The 20,827-nt window shown below is 36.2% G+C and overlaps 1 protein-coding gene across 3 annotated transcripts in view; it reads right to left on the reverse strand.

Annotated features, from left to right (window-relative positions):
- Window positions 1–20,827, reverse strand: part of LOC121479585 (ATP-binding cassette sub-family C member 2-like) — a 91,956-nt gene that overhangs the window by 48,734 nt on the left and 22,395 nt on the right. For all 3 annotated transcript variants that reach the window (XM_041735296.1, XM_041735297.1, XM_041735298.1), the window contains 7 exons: window positions 13,677–13,931; window positions 11,145–11,210; window positions 8,775–8,912; window positions 7,017–7,163; window positions 4,963–5,047; window positions 4,803–4,869; window positions 4,292–4,418 (listed from right to left, as the gene is read on the reverse strand). In XM_041735296.1, the coding sequence (XP_041591230.1) occupies window positions 4,292–4,418; window positions 4,803–4,869; window positions 4,963–5,047; window positions 7,017–7,163; window positions 8,775–8,912; window positions 11,145–11,210; window positions 13,677–13,931 (885 nt within the window). The remainder of the gene's footprint in view (window positions 1–4,291; window positions 4,419–4,802; window positions 4,870–4,962; window positions 5,048–7,016; window positions 7,164–8,774; window positions 8,913–11,144; window positions 11,211–13,676; window positions 13,932–20,827) is intronic.

Consider the following 20,827-nt stretch of genomic DNA (forward strand, 5'->3'; position numbering starts at 1 on the left):
CTGTATGACTATCATAAATAAATAATAATAAAAAAAAATTTATAAAAAAAAAAAAAAGAACATAAGGGTACAAAGACAGTATGATGAAGATTAAAAAGCAGTGGTATTCATTAAGTATAATCTTATCAGAAAAAGTCCCAGATACCTTAGTTGATCCTAAAATAAGTACTAGTAATGCTGAAAGAGAAAATAATAAATAAAGAACTCATCATTAAAGGACTGGAACCAGGAAAGGTATAAGGATATGAGGAAATACATGTTAAGAAGAAAAACAAAAGAGTTGGAGCGGATTCTTCTAAGAGAGAAAAAGTGAAGAAACTAGTCTCAGATTCATAGAACTTCTCCATCTTGTCAGAAGTGAGGAGGGATTACATTAATATTTTACCTAAGAGTTATTTAAATATAAGGAAAACTCATTGGTTAGTGTTTCAAAAAAGAAACAGGTGATTAAGAACCTGTTGAATTCGTATTCCTATTTGCCTTTAAGAATACAGTGAAAGGCTTGGAGTAGTCCTCTCCATAGTCCAAGGGCTGAGATTTAAAAGCAAGCTATTAATATTATTATTTTTCTGATTTTTCTTCTGAATTTGAGATCTTTCCAGTCTTTGAATGGATGCTTGTATTGCGATGTATTTCCCCCTCAGGACTGCTTTTGCCGCATCCCAAAGATTTTGAACGGTTGTATCTTCATTCTCATTAGTTTCCATGAATCTTTTTAATTCTTCCTTAATTTCCTGGTTGACCTTTTCATCTTTTAGCAGGATGGTCCTTAACCTCCACGTGTTTGTGGTCCTTCCATATTTCTTGTTGTGATTAAGTTCTAATTTCAAGGCATTATGGTCTGAGAATATACAGGGGACTATCCCGATCTTTTGGTATCGGTTCAGACCCGATTTGTGACCCAGTATGTGGTCTATTCTGGAGAAAGTTCCATGTGCACTTGAGAAGAATGTGTATTCAGTTGAGTTTGGATGTAAAGTTCTGTAGATATCTGTGAAATCCATGTGGTCCAGTGTATCATTTAAAGCTCTCGTTTCTTTGGAGATGTTGTGCTTAGAAGACCTATCCAGGGTAGAAAGAGCTAGATTGAAGTCACCAAGTATAAGTGTATTATTATCAAGGTATTTCTTGAGTTTGGTTATTAATTGGTTTAAATATTTGGCAGCTCCCACATTCGGGGCATATATATTGAGGATTGTTAAGTCCTCTTGTTGGATAGATCCTTTGAGTATGAGATAGTGTCCCTCTTCATCTCTCACTATAGTCTTCGGGGTAAATTTTAATTTATCTGATATAAGGATGGCAACCCCTGCTTTCTTTTGAGGACCATTTGAATGGTAAATGGTTCTCCAACCTTTTATTTTCAGGTTGTAGGTGTCCTTCTGTCTAAAATGAGTCTCTTGTAGACAGCAAATAGATGGGTCCTGCTTTTTTATCCAGTCTGAAACCCTGCGCCTTTTGATGGGGTCATTAAGCCCGTTCACATTCAGAGTTACTATTGATAGATATGAGTTTAGTGTCATCATATCTATTCAGTCCTTGTTTTTGTGGATTGTTCCACTGAACTTCTTCTTAAAGGGGAATTTTAAGAGTCCCCCTTAAAATTTCTTGCAGAGCTGGTTTGGAGGTTACATATTCTTTCAGTTCCTGCCTGTCTTGGAAGCTCTTTATCTCTCCTTCCATTTTGAATGAAAGCCTTGCGGGGTAAAGTATTCTTGGTTGCATGTTCTTTTCATTTAGGACCCTGAATATATCCTGCCAGCCCTTTCTGGCCTGCCAGGTCTCTGTGGAGAGGTCTGCTGTTACCCTAATATTCCTCCCCATAAAAGTCAGGGACTTTTTTTCTCTTGCTGCTTTAAGGATCTTCTCCTTATCTTTGGAATTTGCAAGCTTCACTATTAAATGTCGAGGTGTTGAACGGTTTTTGTTGATTTTAGGGGGGGATCTCTCTATTTCCTGGATCTGAATGCCTGTTTCCCTTCCCAGATTCGGAAAGTTTTCAGCTAGGATTTGTTCAAATACATATTCTGGCCCTCTGTCCCTTTCCACGCCCTCGGGAACCCCAATTAAACGTAGGTTTTTCTTCCTCAGGCTATCATTTATTTCCCTTAATCTATCCTCATGGTCTTTTAATTGCCTGTCTCTTTTTTCCTCAGTTTCCCTCTTTGCCATCAACTTGTCTTCTATGTCACTCACTCGTTCTTCCACCTCGTCAAGCCTCGTCGTTAGGACTTCTAGCTTGGATTGCATCTCATTTAATTGATTTTTAATTTCTGCCTGATTAGATCTAAATTCTGCAGTCATGAAGTCTCTTGAGTCCTTTATGGTTTTTTCTAGAGCCACCAGTAGCTGTAAAATAGTGCTTCTGAATTGGCTTTCTGACATTGAATTGTAATCCATATTTTGTAACTCTGTGGGAGAGTGGGCTGTTTTCTGATTCTTTTTTTTGAGGGGTTTTCCTTCTAGTCATTTTGCTTAGTGCAGAGTGGCCAAAAACAAGTTGTATTGGGAAAAGGAGAAAAAGAGAGAGAAGGAAAGAAAAGAGAAAAAGAAAAAAGAGAAAGAAGAAAAAAATAGGGGAAAAAGAGAAGAAAAAGAAAGAAAAAGAAAGAAAGGAGAAAAAAGAAAAAAGGGGGGGTGGGGGAAGCAATCAGAAATCAAGAAGAAAGAGAGAAAAAAAAAAGCACAAAACAAAACAAAACAAAACAAACAAAAAAAAAAAAACAAAAACAAAAACAAAAAAACAAAAAACAAAAAAAACCCCGGGGCGTTTCTTCCGATTCTGTGTAGTTTAAGTCCCTTGATTTCCCTTGGAACTGGTCCGTCTCGCTGGTCTTCTGGGGGAGGGGCCTGCTGTGCTGTATCTCAGGTGTTAGCACTTGGGGGAGCTGCTCTGCCCCTGCCTGGTGCAGGGCTCGGTGGGGGTTGTTCACCCCGTGAGGCCCCGGGAGGAAGCCACAGTGGCGGGGGCAGCTCTGGGACCCTGGATCCAGCCCCCGCAGTAGCTCCGGGGCTCTCCTTCTGCAGGGCCTGGGGGCTCCGGGGCGGGGCCGCTGATCTGCTCAGTTCCAGGCAGGAGCGTCCTTGCTGTCCTGGGCCCTCCCGGCCTCTGCCTGTCCCGGGGGAGGCCGGATCCTGGGCTGTGTCCCGGCGCCCTGTGCTCCGGGGCCTGCGCTGTTGGATTCGCGCTCCCGGCGGTGCAGCCCCCTCCGCGGAGCCGCCGCCCGAGCCTCTCCGAGCTGTTCCCGGAGCCGCGCAGCCCCCTCCGCGCGGAGCTTCTTCCTCTGCGCGAGCCGCCGCCGCTGAGCTGTTCCCAGAGCCGCGCAGCCCCCTCCGCGGAGCCGCCGCCCGAGCCCCTCCGAGCTGTTCCCGGAGCCCCGCAGCCCCCTCCGCGGAGCCGCCCCCGAGCCCCTCCGAGCTGCTCCGGGTCCCGCCGAGCGCTGCAGCCCTTAGGGAGCTCGGCGCATCTCCCGGGGCGCAGTTCCTCTGTTACTGTCCCAGGGAGCCCGAGGGCGTCCCCGCCTTTCTGGGGATCCTGCTCCAATTCCCGGGGAGCCCCTTTCCGCGGGGAAGGTCGGTGCAGCTCCTGCTCCTCCGGGACGGGGCTCTCCTGTCCTGGGGACACTCGCCCCGGCCTCAGCCCGGCTCCTCGCGGGCCCCTCCCCCTCGGAGGCCTTTTGTGTCTTTATTTCTTTTTCCCCGTCTTCCTACCTTGATAGAAGCGCGAACTCTTCTCACTGTAGCGTTCCAGCTGGTCTCTCTTTAAATCTCAGGCCGAATTCGTAGGTTTTCAGGATGATTGGATGGTTTTCTAGGTAATTTGCTGAGGACAGGTGACCTGGAGACCCTGCTCCTCCGCCATCTTGCCCCTCCCCTGATTTTTCTTCTGGATCAATGATCCTGCCCACGAGCAACAATAAGACTTCTTAGATATGTAGCTGAAATTACTCAGGGAACTTTGCAATGAATGATAATTAGAAACCAAATCAAATTAAAATATAAATCACATTAGTTTCTCTATAATTGGTTGCAATTCAGTTAATATCATCAAACAATTACCATAAGCATTCATAAATGATTCACTAAAGTATCTGGAGGACAAAATGCTGTTACTAACCCATCCATAGCTAATCAATTTTTGTGGAAATTGAAATGTTTGCTGCAAACTAGAAATGTCCATTAAATACTTGCATCTTCAATTTGATTTGATAAATTCTTATTGACACTAACCATGTGTTGACTGTAGCCTACTACACTAGGAGATATAGAAAGAATGTATTGTTAGCTTTACCTTTCTTTGAACAACTCCTGTAAGTTTCTCCATTTCCCCCAGGATGGCAGAAAGCACAGATGATTTGCCAGATCCAACTTGCCCTACAACAGCCACTAAAGCTCCTTCTGGAATCTTTATGTTCAAGCTGTACGACAAGAAAAGGAAAGAGATGATATAGGAAGTTCTTGTTACATTTTTAATGTTTATTCCCAGATAAATTAGCGTACTGAGCATCATCCTTGAAATTGCTGCTATTCATATTATACTACATTATTCTATGAACACCCAACCTTCCAAAAATGCAAACAACAAACACTGTAGAGAAAACAGAAGAAATGAATAGAAAACAAGGGAGTAAAAAAAATCCATAAAAATGCAAAGTATAGTGGGAGGTTAAAAAATAAGTCTTGTAAATTTTAATATATTCATCTTCCGCTTTAAAAACTCTAAGAAATAAAAATATGGAACATTGTAGAATTCAATGTTAATAAAAAATTTTGTTTTTAATTTTCCCCAAACTATGACTTACTTTTTTAGTACTGGAATCCCTGTTTTATCCCAGGAGAAGGAAGCATTTGTAAATCCAATCGCATGATCTAAGAAGAAAAATAAATACAATGGTGCATCCTAGAGCCTATTATCTTCAACCTGGAAGTCAAATAAATATTGAATGCAGAGGAAATGCTGACCTCCTACGTAGTTTGTTTCAATATTTTGAGGAAGAAGCTCCTCAGTGTTGAGAAAGTCTTCCAGACGATCCAATGATATTCTTGTCTATCAAAATAAACACACATGGAATTTATTTGAGGGTCAAGAACTTCAACTAAAAAGACTTATAGCATGATTAAAAATTTGTGATGCAAATTGAAGATATTGAAGATATTCAGCAAGCAGAGCTTGAATTGTTCTAATGTTTATAAATAATTTCATTCCTAAAAAGAAAAAACAGCTTCAGGAATCACAGATCAAAACAAATCATTTATGCAGGAAGGCATGAGAAAAAGACACAAAAGTTCCTCCTTAACACTCTAGTAAAGCCATCATAACTAATTAATTAATAATTATAGGAAGATTAGTTCTTAAGAACAGCTCTAGAATTGTTGAATATATTCGGCTTCTGAATATTAAATGATAGTTTCGGCAATAACACTGAGTTTCAGTAACAGGGCTACAATATGCTTAGCTACAATTAGGATAAATAGTATAAATTTTGAAGGCTCAGTAGGTTAAGCATCTACCTTCAGCTCAGGTCATGATCTCAGGGTCCTGGGATCCAGCCCAACATCAGGCTCTCGGGTCAGGGGAATCCTGCTTCTCCCTTTCCCTCTGACCCTCCACCCCACTCTAGCTCTCACTCCCATCACTCTCTTACAAATAAGTAAATAAAATTACTAAAAAAAAAAAAAAAAGTATCAATTTTATTTTCCTCCAGCTGACTTACATGAAATCTCTATTGTATTTTTATTCACTCTAGGCTAGAAAACATCTATTGTTAGTGAATAAGATGTAAGTGGGCCATGGTTTTGTTTACCAAGTACATCATATTAGTATGCAGATCTACTTTTTCTTTCCTTTACTTCTCTTTCTCTTTTGACAATTGCTCTCCGTATTTATGTAGTGTGCTACTAGGAGTTGGAGAACACTATGAGATAGCAGACCTTTAGCTAGATTCTAATTTCAAAAGCAAAACAAAACTGATTCTAAGAATGGTATTTTTCTTAAGAAAAAAATGCTATGAAACACATGTTAAAAGCGTCACATCAACAGTACTTCTCTGCCCTCTGTTGGTCATTATTAGTAAAATAACAACAAAAAAGGTACGACAAAAGTGGATTACTCGGTATTCACTATATAATTATGTATTCAAATAATATACTATTATTACTATTATAATTTTAATGTAATTAATATAATTTAATATCATTGTTACTATTATAGTTACTATTAGCAACTATAAGTTAATATTTATTCAAATAATATAAAAATTTAAGGGCAAAGTTCTTAAAGAGTTGGTTCCAATAAGCAAAGCTTCACTTGGTTTATGAATTCAACTTGAGAAAATGGATTCAATGGGGAACACCCAGACAATCCAAACCTGACATTCAAAAAATTTAACAGGAAATCTCAGGGCATCAAGGTTCTCAGGAATCAAGGAACTCACTTCTTCACATTCCCTGTGGTTTCAGCAGCTTTCTACTCATTATAGTATTTATTCACAGAGCCTCCAGAGACTGAAGATTACAACAGAGGTAGGCTGAACCAAATATCTCATACACGGTTTGTTGGCAGACTGATATTATCAATGCACTTGTCTTTATTCATTCAGTACAGATGAAATGCTGCTAAACCCTGGGAAAACCTTCATATCCAGTTCCAGGCAAAGGACCTCGTTAAAAAATCTTCAATTGAAAACAGAAAATGAGCCTTTTGATGGCATAGTATCTGATATAAGCTTTTAAAAAGCCAAACAAAAGAAACTAACATTTATCAAAGAAAACAATATCCTATATTGAAATACTTAAAAGTCATTTTGATAAAAGAAAAGCATAGACAAAGAAGACATGATTCCTTCCAATCTTTAATGTTTTCTATCACTTGTTAATTCAGGGAGACTAATTTAGAAAGCAGTGTAAAACAACCACAAAAAGTGAAATAAATAATGGAAAAAAAGACAAATAAAATGTGCAAAACCATAGACTCCAGTAGATGAACGATTCTTAGTTTAAGCATATTTTGGATGTACCTGGACCACAGCTGAGATCACCATTGGTAAATCAAACAAAGGAAGCCTCAAAATATTAAACAAAGACATAGATGTGAACACTTTAGTGGCTGTTAAAATGTTTCCTTCATCTAATAAGAAATAGATGCCAAATGTCGCCAGAGAAACCTGAAAAATAGAGACAAATTCTTTCCTTCAATTACTCAAAGCTAACAACAGGATGAATTAAAGTCCCAAAAATTAGGGGGAAAAATTCAAAACCTTTTTTATTGTTGTTTACCAAAATTCAGCACTATTCAGTGTGACTGCTGTAGAATATAAAATAAATGTTTAGTACACTAAGATATACAGATACAATTGTGTACCTTAGACCACGGCAGCCTTGAGACCATGTGGTCCAGCTCCCTTTTGTAAGTCACCATGTTCTTACTAGTTATCACTGCAATTTAATATGTATACTAATTGATCTTTTTTTCAAGATGGAGTATTATGTAAATTTATTTTCCAGTGGTGTGTGTATACATCCTGATTCATATGTAATAACACTTTCTGTGAGTCATAAAATTAACTGAAGAAATTATGAATAAATTATGGCTCATAATGTTTATATTTACACTTGTAAGTTTCATTTAGAAAAGGCAGGAAAGTTCATATATGATGAGAATGTACTGACCTTCATGTACCTACAACTTCTCTTAAGCAAATGTTTCTTGGACATTTTTACCAAAGAATTCCAAATGTAAATATTGTTTTTATTTTAATAATACCTAGATATTTGTTCAAATAAAAAATAACAATATTTTTTTAAAAAATAACAATATTTTAAATTATCAACAAGAGAAACACATGGAACTTCCCCTGATCCTATGACCACTGAGGATGGTAAATTTGATTAAAACAGATGCTTCAGTTCTAAGTGTTTTTCATTATCCTTTGGCTTTCATTCATTGCTTCATACCTCAAGGCACGTTATACTCTAGTTTAAATAGCATGGGATTCCTAACATTTACATGGTATGAAAGAAAGAGAATGCCCTCAGTTCCTATCAGTTTGCCTCCAAATACTAATTCTGTAACTTTGAGGATGTTTCCCAAACTAGAATAGATTTCCATTTCCTATTGTGAAGTGGTAAAAGCAATGCCTTATTATTTCAAGAATGAAATAAAGCAATTTATAACTTGTCTGGCATGCAGGAGAAACATACAGTCTTTCTTCCCAACTCCATATAGTGTGACTTTGGATCTTGCTTAAAAGGGATTAATCACACAAATCAAGACATTCTAGAGCAGCCTGGGGGCTCAGCGGTTTAGTGCCGCCTTCAGCCCACTTCAGGCATGATCCTTAAGACCCGGGATCGAGGCCCAAATCAGGCTCCCTGAATGGACCCTGCTTCTCCCTCTGCCTGTGTCTCTGCCTCTCTTTCTCTCTGTGTCTCTCATAAATAAATAAATAATCTTAAAAAAAAGACATTCTAGAGAGAAAATGAAACTCTGAAATGAAAGTTACATTGTTTAAGAACAGAAAGCACATGTTTGATCTGTGAGAAATTTACAAAGAAGTAAAATTTTATTATATGTAAAAAATACAGACCAACGAGAATACACATATTATCCCCTTCTTTAAAACTTCCATTATCTAATCTACATAAATCAATGACCGTTTTTCTTGAAAATTTTATTTCAGATATAGAAGATTTCACTTTGGGTACCTTAATTCCAGGTAATTTGGAGGTGAATCTGCAAATCTGAAAATCAAAACAGGAATATTACATATACTCACCAAGAATGGAATGCAAGTTAATGTCAGCATAGAAAACACAGCAAGATATCCAGCTGATTTTTGAACTTCCAATTCCTGTTCACGAATTTCAATAATTTTCTTTTTATAGGAAGGCTCCCATGCATAAAGTTTGAGGATCTGTAGAGGAGTCAGGCAGTGACTATTTGATAATATCATAGAAGAAACAAAACCATGCATGCATACAAATATATACAGTATACACACACACCCCCAACACACACACAATTATGGAAGTTAAAAGAAAAGATGGTAAACTCATAAAAGTAAAATGCTCCTATTTTCAGCTGAATCAAAATATTTCCATGAATTGTGTTTTTCTGGACAGGTAGGTGGCTGGGAGAAGAATATCACCATCTCTCTAGCCTATGTCCATCTTACCCACCAATAGCTTATTCTTGAGCCAGACTTTAAAAACATCCCAGCTCTTGGTATAAGCTCTGTAGCAGTTTCTGTTTAACTTAATCTTGGTTCTCTTCCTGCCGGTCCAACTCTCACTTCAATCCACTCCTAATTTCTTAATAGCTATGCTCCTCTCCCTCGACTCCCAATTTCCTGAAAACTGATGGCATGGGACTTTAAGCCTTTTTTAGAAAGGTGACTGGTGTTTTGAGATTATAAATTGGAATATATATATATTCACACACATTCTCTTGGTTCTGTTTCTCTGGAGTATCCTAAAAATCTTTCACTGGCTCTGTGAACTTAGCCATGACACTTAATTGCACAGAGACTTTGTTTCCTTGTTTGGAAAATGAGGATGAGAAATTATTTTCTTGGGGTTCATAAGAATTATATGAGGAAACAGTACAGCGTGTGATCCACAGAAAATGTTCACCAAATGGTAGTTATTATTGTCAGACAGAGGCTATGGCATCTGCTATCCTTACCCCAGAGATACTGACCACCCACACCTTTAAGTATGCTATACTTTCAACTTACCTATACTTGGTCCTCTACCAGTATTCTAGTGTATTCTATGGTATTTCAAATTTTAGACTTTGCACAGATCTTTAGGAGATGTTCTTTTATTTTATCTACACTGTCTTAGTCCTACTGATAATACAAGTTTCCTTTTAATAATATCAATACTTAAAACCTATAAGCATACAGTGCTGTGCTTTTTATGAAGACAAGGGTTATCAGCCCACAGGGAGGTACAAACTGCATTTGGATCACGTTACTTTGGGAGTGTATGACCTTATTACATAATCTCAGTTATTCAATAATTTAATCTGAGTTAAATTTCAAAGCTACTTAAGGCCACTCTTAATTTCAGACAAATAAATGAGTATCAGTCTCTTTTCAGGGTATCTTTAATCTAACAATGTCTTTCATTTTAGTAATTTTTAATGTCGTGAAGGTTCTACACAGTACAATACAGCAGGATTTTTATTTATCAATGTGTACATATAATGGACATATCCTATGTTTATAAAGATTGATGCACCAGACAGAACGATCAATTCCAGAAGGATATTCCATATGGGCTTTGCAAATTTTGCCATTTTGAAAAATCTGATAAGGCATGATTCGGGTGCAACAAGATTTGAAATTCTATATACCTATCTATCATCTATCATCTATCTATTCAAAAGTTCATGAGGTTTCACTTTTTTTGAAGATTTTATTCATTTATTTGACACAGTGTGAGAGAGAAAGAGAGAGAGAGAGAGAGAGAGAAGAACACAAGCACACAAGCAGGCAGTGACAGACAGAGGGGAAGGGAAAGTCAGGTTCCCTGCTGAACAGACAGCCTGATGCCTGACTCAGGGCTCGATCCCAGGACCCTGGGATCAAGACCTGAGCTGAAGACAGTGGCTTAACCAACTGAGCCACCCAGGCACCCCAAGGATTCACTGTTTTATCATAGAGAAAATATTAATGCCATGGGAAGTAGCTTTCCTATGGAATAAATAATATATAACATACCTTGTGAAGAATAACATTTGTGATCATTTCTATTCCACATTTAAGAACCTGAATGAATGTCATCACTTCCCCCATATAAATCTGCCTTCACATTGATGATAATGTTTTGCCACTCTTGCCTGCTTCATTCCATCTCTTCCACCCAATCCCTCCCAAAAAGTCATATTTCGTGTCTTTGGGGACATTTGTGTTCAGTTGTTGGGTGAGAAACAAAAAGAAAACACCTACATTTTATTTGGTTTTATTTAAATGTTATTTCAGCAATAAGAATTCCTATACATCTGAAAGGTGAAATACTCTGCCAACAATTTTATTCACATATATAATTATTTTGATAATAAACATTCTAAAAAATCATTTATTGACTAATGTGGCTATATTATAAATAGTGAGATTAAAATCATATTCCTTTTATATTACCTTAATTCCATGTAAGATTTCATTGAGTAGTTTTATCTGTTTATCTTTGTTCTTCGTTTGGCTTTTCTATTTAAGGGGAACAAAATGATAGCATATTTGACAAAAGTTGGTAATAATTTAACTTACATAGCCACAGTATTTTAAAAAATATAAGCTATTCTCTCTATTTTATATAATATTTTGTTGAAAACCATCTTAAAATATTCTTATATTATTCTATTGCTAATGTTAAAATTAGTTATAACTAGATATTTTAAAACTTAAAAGTAGCCAGTAGTAGAATATATGCAAGGTTGTATACTTTACAAAATAGTGGAAAATATAATATTTATTTAAATGTAATTTGTTTAAAATTGAATACTAAAATAACATTCATCTTATATTAAAATGGGATAAAATTCCCCAAACTCTATCAATTATTTACATGTATATTTTTTATAAAAGAAGTATCACAGGAATAAAAATAAAGATCTATATATTGTAAGTACATTATCTTGAATGTTAATACTTGTAATTAAAATATATATTTTCAAATACTGACTCTTTTTTTGCAAATCCTATGTAGTTACTATATATTTATTCAAATATTTAACTTTTATATTATTTTATACTTATCATTGCTTGAGTATTGCTTCTTAAGGATTTCTTCCAATAATATTGTCACAATTATGTCAAAATAATAAGTATAGCATTTGTATATCTAGCAAAGTACACATTTACCAGTTAACATCCATAATACTACTTTTGTGATCAAAAGCATATTTTCTTCTTAGCATATTTGTACATAATACTGCAGTCTCTGAAAGTTTTAGGGCACTATATTAAGGTTCCCCAAATGTATTTCTATTCCTAAATATTTGAATTTAAATTATTTAAAATACAGAATTTTTTTTTAAGTTAGTTTAACAGTATTTATTATGGGACACCTGGGTGGCTCAGCGGTTCAGTGTCTGCCTTTGGTTCAGGGCATGATCCTAGGGTCCCGGGGTTGAGTCCCACATTGGGATCCTTGCATGGAGCCTGCTTTTCCCTCTGCCTGTGTCTCTGCCTTTCTCTCTCTCAGTCTCTCATGAATAAATAAATAAAGGCTTTTTTAAAAAAGTTTTTATTATAATCATAAACAAGCTTCTTATTCTAAATACTAGAGTCTTAGAATTCATAATTATTTCATTGTTAATTATTTGGTAATTAATCTGAATTTTTAAAAATCAGAAAAATACAAAAGAAGGTATAAATCCTCATCACTTAAATGTATTAAAGTAACAAGTGAAAAATCTCACTTCCATCCACACCTAATTCTACTCTATAGGTAACTTTTCATTTTATCTTATCTTATCTTACCTTATCTTATTTTATTTTATTTTATTTTATTTTATTTTATTTTATTTTATTTTATTTTATTTTATGTAGGCTCCACTCTGGGTATGGGGCTTGAACTCATGACCCTGCGATCAAGGTCTTAGCTGAGACCAACAGCTGGTCGCCTAATTGACTGAGCCACCAAAGTGCCCCAATAGATAACTATTCTTAAAAGAATGATGCTTTGTCTCTAGATTATTTCTATGTTTATACAAATTCATTTGTATTCATCTCTACCACACCCATGTGCATAGGTATATTCACATTTTAAAAACTGGATTAAAGACATTTATGTACATATATGCATTATACACACACACACACACACAAACATATGTTTATTTTTCCTGTAACATAAGACTGACACAATTCCATGTCAGTACATGGATACTATTACTCTTTGATCCATTCAAAATAATAAAATAAGTGTGATAGGCAATACATCTACACTTGCGTAGTTACTTTAACCCATGAAACCATCTGCCTCTCCCTCCACAGCGTGGCTTTTCAGCACAGTGATTCTGTCCTGTGTCTCCATCCCTATAGTACAGTATAATGCACACTGTCTGACACATGCCAGAGGTCAAAAAGTGTACTGATAATAAGATGAATGACTGACTGAATGTAAAGAAAGAATATTAAAATTAATTCAGTTAAGCATTTACTATCTCCTTGCTGTATCCAGTCACTTCTTGCTCACCAGCCCTTGGCCACTCTTCAGATAAAATAAACACATCCTTACCTCCAGGCTGTGCACACACTGTTCCTTTTGCTTGGTAAATCTTTTTCTCAGACATCCACAAGGATTCCTCCCTTACCCTGCTGATGCATCATTTCTTTCCTGCAGAATTTACTGCCCCTGTATGTGAAATGGCACCCTTTGTTACTCTGCATCCTAGCCTAATTTATGTTCCTTCTCATGTAAATTAACACCAGGCCTTATGTTCCTTATTTATTTCTTAATGCTTGTCTCCTCTAATGAAAGCTGGAACTTATCAGTTCTCCTCATTGCTGTACTTTGGCACAGAACAGATGTTCAATCAATATTGGTTGAATGAATGAATGATAAATCTGGATTATTTCCACATGTACAAAATTAACTAAGTTATTGTCAACTCAAGTCAGAAAACTCAGCTTCTGCTTGACACACATATGAGGCAGTCTTTTTCTTACCTTTAGTTTTTTCACTCTAGTTGCAACTAAAGCATTCACTGGTATAACAAATACAAGGACTGCCACCCCTGCTAACACTGCTGGCCCCAGCTCCTGCCAAAGAAGTGATATGGCCATCAGGATTTGAAAAGGGGCTGACCAGAGGAGATTGAGGTTTGCTGTCAAGTCCATGAGCTGCTGGGCATCTGCTGACATCAAGTTAATAACTTCTCCAGTTGAAAATCTCTTTCGAGAAACATTAGATAAAAATAGAGCCTGAAAAAAGAGGCAAAATATTTAAAGAGTCCTGTAGATCATGGAGCATCTTTATAGTCAAACAATGGTAACTTTTAATATCAATTTTTATATATTTAGGAAAATCTACAAGATTATTTATGTAGTACAATTATGAAATACTGAAACTCTTAAAAATGTTTTTAGATGAAGAAGATGCAATTACTGATCAAAACACATAGTTTTAAAATCCACCGCATATTGATAAAGAGTAACATTTGGATTCCCAAGCAAATTCATTCTCAAGAACACTGCACAATTTGTTGATTACAAAATTGGGAACAAATGGGATGCCTGGGTAGCTCAGTGGCTCAGCGTCTGCCTTTGGCTCAGGGTGTAATCCTGGAGTCCCAGGATTGAGTCCCAGTCAGGCTCCCTATGGGGAGCTTACTTCTCCCTCTACCTATGTCTCTATCTGTGTGTGTGTGTGTGTGTGTGTGTGTGTGTGTGTCTCCTGAATAAATAAATAAAATCTTATTAAAAAATTGCAAAAAAAAAAATCTGTTCTAGATTTCCAGCATTGGGGATCTTCTATACTCATTGGTACCCCTATAATGCTAAACCATCTAAATTTTATCAATATAAAGTATAAAAATGATTCAATAAATATCTAATGAATGTTGATGAACAACAGTACTATGCCTGAAACTAGAAAATTTTAAAATGATACTGTCCTAATTCTCAAGAAGATTATAATTTGGTTGTGGAGTCCACCCCACCACCCACATATACCTCCCACACAGGATGACCGTTAATTATAAAAATAGTTAAGAAAGGCCATGGGAATTTAGAGAGAGAAAAATATTGGAAAGGTTTCTTGGAGCAGATGGAAATACAACTTTTCTTCCAAGGCCCAATTCTTCCTTTCTCTGCATGTTATTTTAATATTTGTATATTGAATTCAATAGTCCCAAGTTTAATTATTGATAATTCTTACTAAAGTTGATGTCAGAAATTCATTTATTTAATTCTTCACCCATTCTAAATTCCCAGTGAAATGCATAAATAAATTGTAAAAAGTAGTGGGGAATTGGTATGTGTACTAGAAGCCAGGCAAAAGCCTATTCATATGCCAAGAATTTTATTTTTAAGATTCCATTTATTTATTCATGAGAGACACAGAAAGAGAGAGACAGAGACATAGGCAGAGGGAGAAGCAGGCTCGCTGCGGGGAGCCCAATGTGGGACTCAATCCCAGGACCCTGGGATCACGCCCTGAGCCGAAGGCAGATGCCCAACCACCAAACCATCTAGGTGTTCCATGTGCCAAGAATTTTAAGGAATTTCTACTACATTGATTTAAAGAGACCAGATAGAGAGGTGGAGCTAACAGGAATAAATGAGGTACACGAGGCACTCAAAATAAATTTTTTTCAATAAATGAATAATGCAAAGCCAAAGAAAAGGCCCATCTGAAAAACAAGTAGTCAGGGCCTTCAGCAAAACTCTTCTAAATATTCCTGAGCTTAAAGCAAGAGGGCTTCATGCATGTGGGGAGGCCACGGACCCACCAGAGACACTGCACAGCCCTGGAGGTTCAGGAGGTGCCAGGATCCCCCTAAGCTCTATGGCTACTACAGTGTTCAATTCTCATTTACATTTCTATACAGTAAATTGGAAATGTTTCTGTTACTGACTAGTAAGGGGGACTGTTGTGCTGATAAAACAGAATGTCCACTACCGCCACAAGAGAAAAAAGAAAGGAGAAACATTAGATAAAAATAGAGCCTGAAGGGATCCCTGGGTGGCGCAGCGGTTTGGCACCTGCCTTTGGCCCAGGGCGCGATCCTGGAGACCCGGGATCGAATCCCACATCGGGCTCCTGGTGCATGGAGCCTGCTTCTCCCTCTGCCTATGTCTCTGCCTCTCTCTCTCTCTCTCTGTGACTATCATAAATAAATAATAAAAAAAAAAATAGAGCCTGAAAAAAGAGGCAAAATATTTGGTCACTGTGACTGTTAAGCTTTAGCCATGTCTCCTCCAAAACCAGCTCCTAACCTCCTCCTGATTCATTACTGACCACCTAATGTGGCCAAGTGAAACAATGGAAATTGAACCACCATAACTCTCATTTCATTAAGTCTCTAACATTTCTTCAGATAGGTCCATTGATCTCTAATAGAATCTACCAGCAACTTATAAACAAATATATTTTCTCTCATACTTCTAGAAGGAAAAGTTAAATGGTATTAGTATTTATGAAAATACTAGCAGATTGAACAGATAAAAGTAGCTAAATTATCCAAGGAATCAAATGAATGACCTCTTATTGGAAAAAAACATATCACAAGAAACATGAGAAATATACGAATAATGCTTTGTAACCTAAAGTGAAAGAACATGATATCCATTACAAGTGAGAAAGAAGAGAAAAATGAGTTCAAATTGAAAACACAACTGTCAAATTTTTAAAAAATATAATGCAGGCACCAAAAGTCCAAATGCGTATTACAACAAATGGAGTTCTTAAACTATTAAGTAGATATGTTCAAAACTGTTCCCCAGAAATTAGAGGAAACATATTTTGAAAAATGAAATGATTTTTTAAAAAGATTAAAGTCATGGAGAAGTTTCAGGAGATCACACACACACAAAATATAAATATATACATAAGAATGTATATATTATATAAACATATTATGATTTATATTAATTATTACATTATATTTTCTTTATATTTCTTTATAAACTTTTTCAAAATACTGCTTTAAAACAGAGTGCAACAGATATATATGTTAATATGTATTTATTATATATGTGTATTATATACATACGTATACACATAAAATGTAACACAATTACTTTGCAAGTAAAGAATAAGAAGAAATAAAGAAAAACAGAAGAAAATCTCTCTGAATGACAGAAAGATTTCAAACCAAAAGCAGTCAAGAAATACCAATCTAATTAGAAAATAGTATTCCTTCTCTTACCCTGGTGAAATTTGTAAATTCTATAATGTTAAAATTATCCTTAAAAAGAAATACTTATGGGGTCCCTGGGTGGCTCAGTTGGTTAAGTGTCTGCCTTCAGTCAGGTCATGAACTTGGGGTCCTGTGACGGAGCTAGGCATGGGCTTTCTGTTCAGGAGGAGTTTGCTCCTCCTTCTCCCTCTGCCCCTTCTTCCCCCTCACTTGTGTTCTCTCTCTCTCTCTCTCTCTCTCTCTCAAATAAATAAAATTGTTTTTAAAAATTAAAAAATAAAAAGAGGGATCCCTGGGTGGCGCAGCGGTTTGGCGCCTGCCTTTGGCCCAGGGCGCGATCCTGGAGACCCAGGATCGAATCCCACATCAGGCTCCCCGTGCATGGAGCCTGCTTCTCCCTCTGCCTATGTCTCTTCCTCTCTCTCTCTCTCTCTGTGACTATCATAAAAAAAAATAAATAAATAAAATAAAAAATAAAAAGAAATACATGCACCCAAGCACAGAAAAATCAAAACAAAACAGGTTATCCTAAAATGGTGGAATAAGAGGTAGAGGTTGGCAGCAGCTTTACCTATCATAGCTACTGTCAAAAGACAATGTTGCAATGGTTTTAAAGAATGTGTGGAAAAGGTACTTTGATATATATTAAATGAACCATATGCATTATGAGTGAAGATGGTAAGCAAGGTGGAAAGCAAAATAGGGAAAAAATCACAATAGTGGGAGAAAAGTGTAATATTTATATGAAAGTTTCCACTATGAATTTAAACTTGTTTATATGTAAAAGTAAATGTACTTAAAAACAAAAGCAAACAAATTAAATACAAAAAAAATCATACAACAATGTGTTTTCTCAATACGTTTGGTCATGATATACTATGAAGTAAATAACAGATTACAAAATAGTGTATTGCAAATATGTAAGTATGCATGCAAAATAAATGTTAAGGGAAAATTAAGGTTATCTTTGCAGTCTAGACTTATGAATGGCTGTCATTTTCTCTTTCCTATTTTATGCATTACACATATTTTCTTCAATATACAAAAGAAAATTTTCTTCAAAAACTAATTGCTTTCAAAATATTAAGGAAAGGATTAAAGGGCATTATATAATTGGCTGTTGTTCTGGCTGGCATTTTTAACATCCGAGCACTGATTTCTCTTTCAATATTTTTCTGCCAAATAAACTTTTACATTTCTGGAAGGGACAAAAATCACAAGCCATGAAGGGGAATTTAGTTACCGCTTATTGCTAAATTATACAATCTAAACTCCCTCTTTGTTATATGAAACAATTTGGAAGAATACTGCAATATGACAACAAAATTATACCGGATGATGCAACATGTTCTAGAATTGTCTGGTAAAAAGTACTTAAAGAGATAAAAGAGAGAGGGCAGCCTGGGTGGCTCAGTGGTTTAATGCCGCCTTCGGCCCAGGGTGTGATCCTGGGGACCTGGGATCAAGTCCCGCATCAGGATCCCTGCGTGGAGCCTGCTTCTCCCTCTGTCTGTGTCTCTGCCTCTCTCTCTCCCTCTCTCTCTCTCTCTCTCTCTCTCTGTCTCTCATGAATAAATAAAATAAAATCTTAAAAAAAAAGAGAGAAAGCCAAAATGAGATAAAAAGAGAAAACCCCAACTGTAAAATCTAAAACCATATAAAAAGTTGGGAGTTTATAAATGCTCTTCAATAAAAATGAAAATTAACCCATTTTTAATTAACTATTGTAATCATAATCACTTCCACAAAACTCTGTTATTTTAAAATTCCATCCAAGTTTGAGATTTCTTTTCTACAATATTTTCTTTACCTAGTCTCTCTCTCTCTCTCTCTCTCTCACACACACACACAGCACAACTATGTGACATCACTTTTTGAGACTTCATTAATTTCGTTTAGTGAATTATACCTTAACAAGGCCCAGATGAACCAGTTAGGGCTCCAGCCTCAAAAACCTCTCTTATTGACTAGAAATATCTTGATTATCCCTGAACTCAATTCATTAATATCTCATTTTATCAACTGATAAATTGAGATAAATAAAATGAAATAAACAAATAAAATGAAATTTGTTTGCAATTTCACATTCCCCCTATTATATATTTGTTCCTGTCTATAGACTCATTGCCATGCTCTTGGTTCATATCTTTATTTCCTGAACTATTGAAATAGTTCTAAGGTACTCCTTATTTCCAACTCTGTCTACTTTCATTACTTTTTCCTGATCATCTACCTGCCTATGGCTCAAATAAGTCCCAATTTCCTCGAGAACTAAAGTACATTTTTACAATGTATCTTTCAAGTTTCTGAAAACAGAGCTGCAATCCTTTCTGTTTTACCATCCTCTCTCTCCCCACCATTCTACTCATAAGATATTATCTTCAGGTAAATTAATCTACTCATCATTTTCTGAGCAAGCCATGTATTCAACTGTATATTCCCTCGCACAATATATTTCCAACAGTAGAGTCTTTGCCTCATGCAATTCATCCTTCAGACCTAAATCATGCAATATTAATCATGACATTTTTCCTGACCATTCTAGCTCTAAGTCATAGAAATCACATAATTTAGAGCTGGAAGAGCCCTAAAATTCCTAACCCAGTGATTCTAAACCAATAGTTACTATACTTCTAGAGAGATATTGTATACCTAAAGGTGGACCCTCATAACATTTATAAGAACTTATTCTTCTTCAGTTCATCCGTATGCAAAAAAAGTATGCCAGTATTTTCTTTCTGACTCTAAGTGCAGGATTTTGATTCTGCTTTTCCTCTTCTTGACCACACTTAGGTGTCTTTATTTTTTTTAATACACTTTTATCAATTTTCTTGCATTTTATATTTATCACAATTAAGATAAGAACAAATCTTTAAACAACAAATATGGACAGTTTAGATATTGCACTACTGTCCAGTAATGGCAGCCACTAGCTACGTGTTATTAAATTTAATTAAACTTAAAAATTCACTTCCTTAGTCTTACCTAGCCACAATTCAAAGGCTCAATAGTCTTATGTGACTACTAGCTGCCAAACTGGATAATGTGGATATAGCATTTTCGTTTAGTTTAAAAAAAAAAAAATGTTTTTAGGGCAGCCAGGTGGCTCAGTAGTTTAGCGCCGCCTTCAGCCCATGGCATGATCCTGGAGACCCGAGATCAATCCCACGTCAGGCTCCCTGCATGGAGCCAGCTTCTCCCTCTGCCTGTGTCTCTGCCTCTCTCTCTGTGTCTCTCATGAATAAATAAATACAATCTTTAAAAAAAAATTTTTTTTAGAAATGAGGAAGTTTTTATTTTCTTTTATTTCATTTTACTTTATTTCTTTTTTTTTTTCAGATACCTTATATCCTCATATTATTCCTTCAACATAAAACATTTCTTTGGTCTCAAACTCAAATGTTTTCTCTGTGAGCACTCCATGCTTCAAATGTCTCCTGTCCTCCCCCCCCCCCTTTGTTTTTAAAGAAAATGAGATACATTTAATTGACATATTATTAGTTTCAGGTGTTTTAACAAAATCGGTCAATATTTGTATATATTGCAAAATGATCACCACAAGTCTAGTTAACAACCATCACCCCACACAGTTATAAAATTTTTATTTCTTGTGATTAAAACGTTTAAGATCTACTCTCTCAGCAGCTTTCAAATACACAATATGGTATTATTAACTATAGTCACCATGCTGCACAATACATCCTAATGACATTTATTTTTTAACTAGAAGTTTTGTACCTTCTGATCACCTTTATCCATTTTTAAAATCACAAAGATTCTACTGGACATTGTTTGGTGAAGGAATGCCCCAGACTGCCCACATGAAACCCAGCACTAATTGACACTGCTTTTGAAGCATATCCCATGTCTTAGTCCTCAAGAATTGTCATGGAGGGGACGCCTGGGTGACTCCGTGGTTGAGTGTCTGCCTTCAGCTCAGGTCATGATCCCTGGTTC

This window comes from Vulpes lagopus, chromosome 20 (assembly GCF_018345385.1).
Source record: "Vulpes lagopus strain Blue_001 chromosome 20, ASM1834538v1, whole genome shotgun sequence".
In the NCBI taxonomy this organism is placed as follows: domain Eukaryota; kingdom Metazoa; phylum Chordata; class Mammalia; order Carnivora; family Canidae; genus Vulpes; species Vulpes lagopus.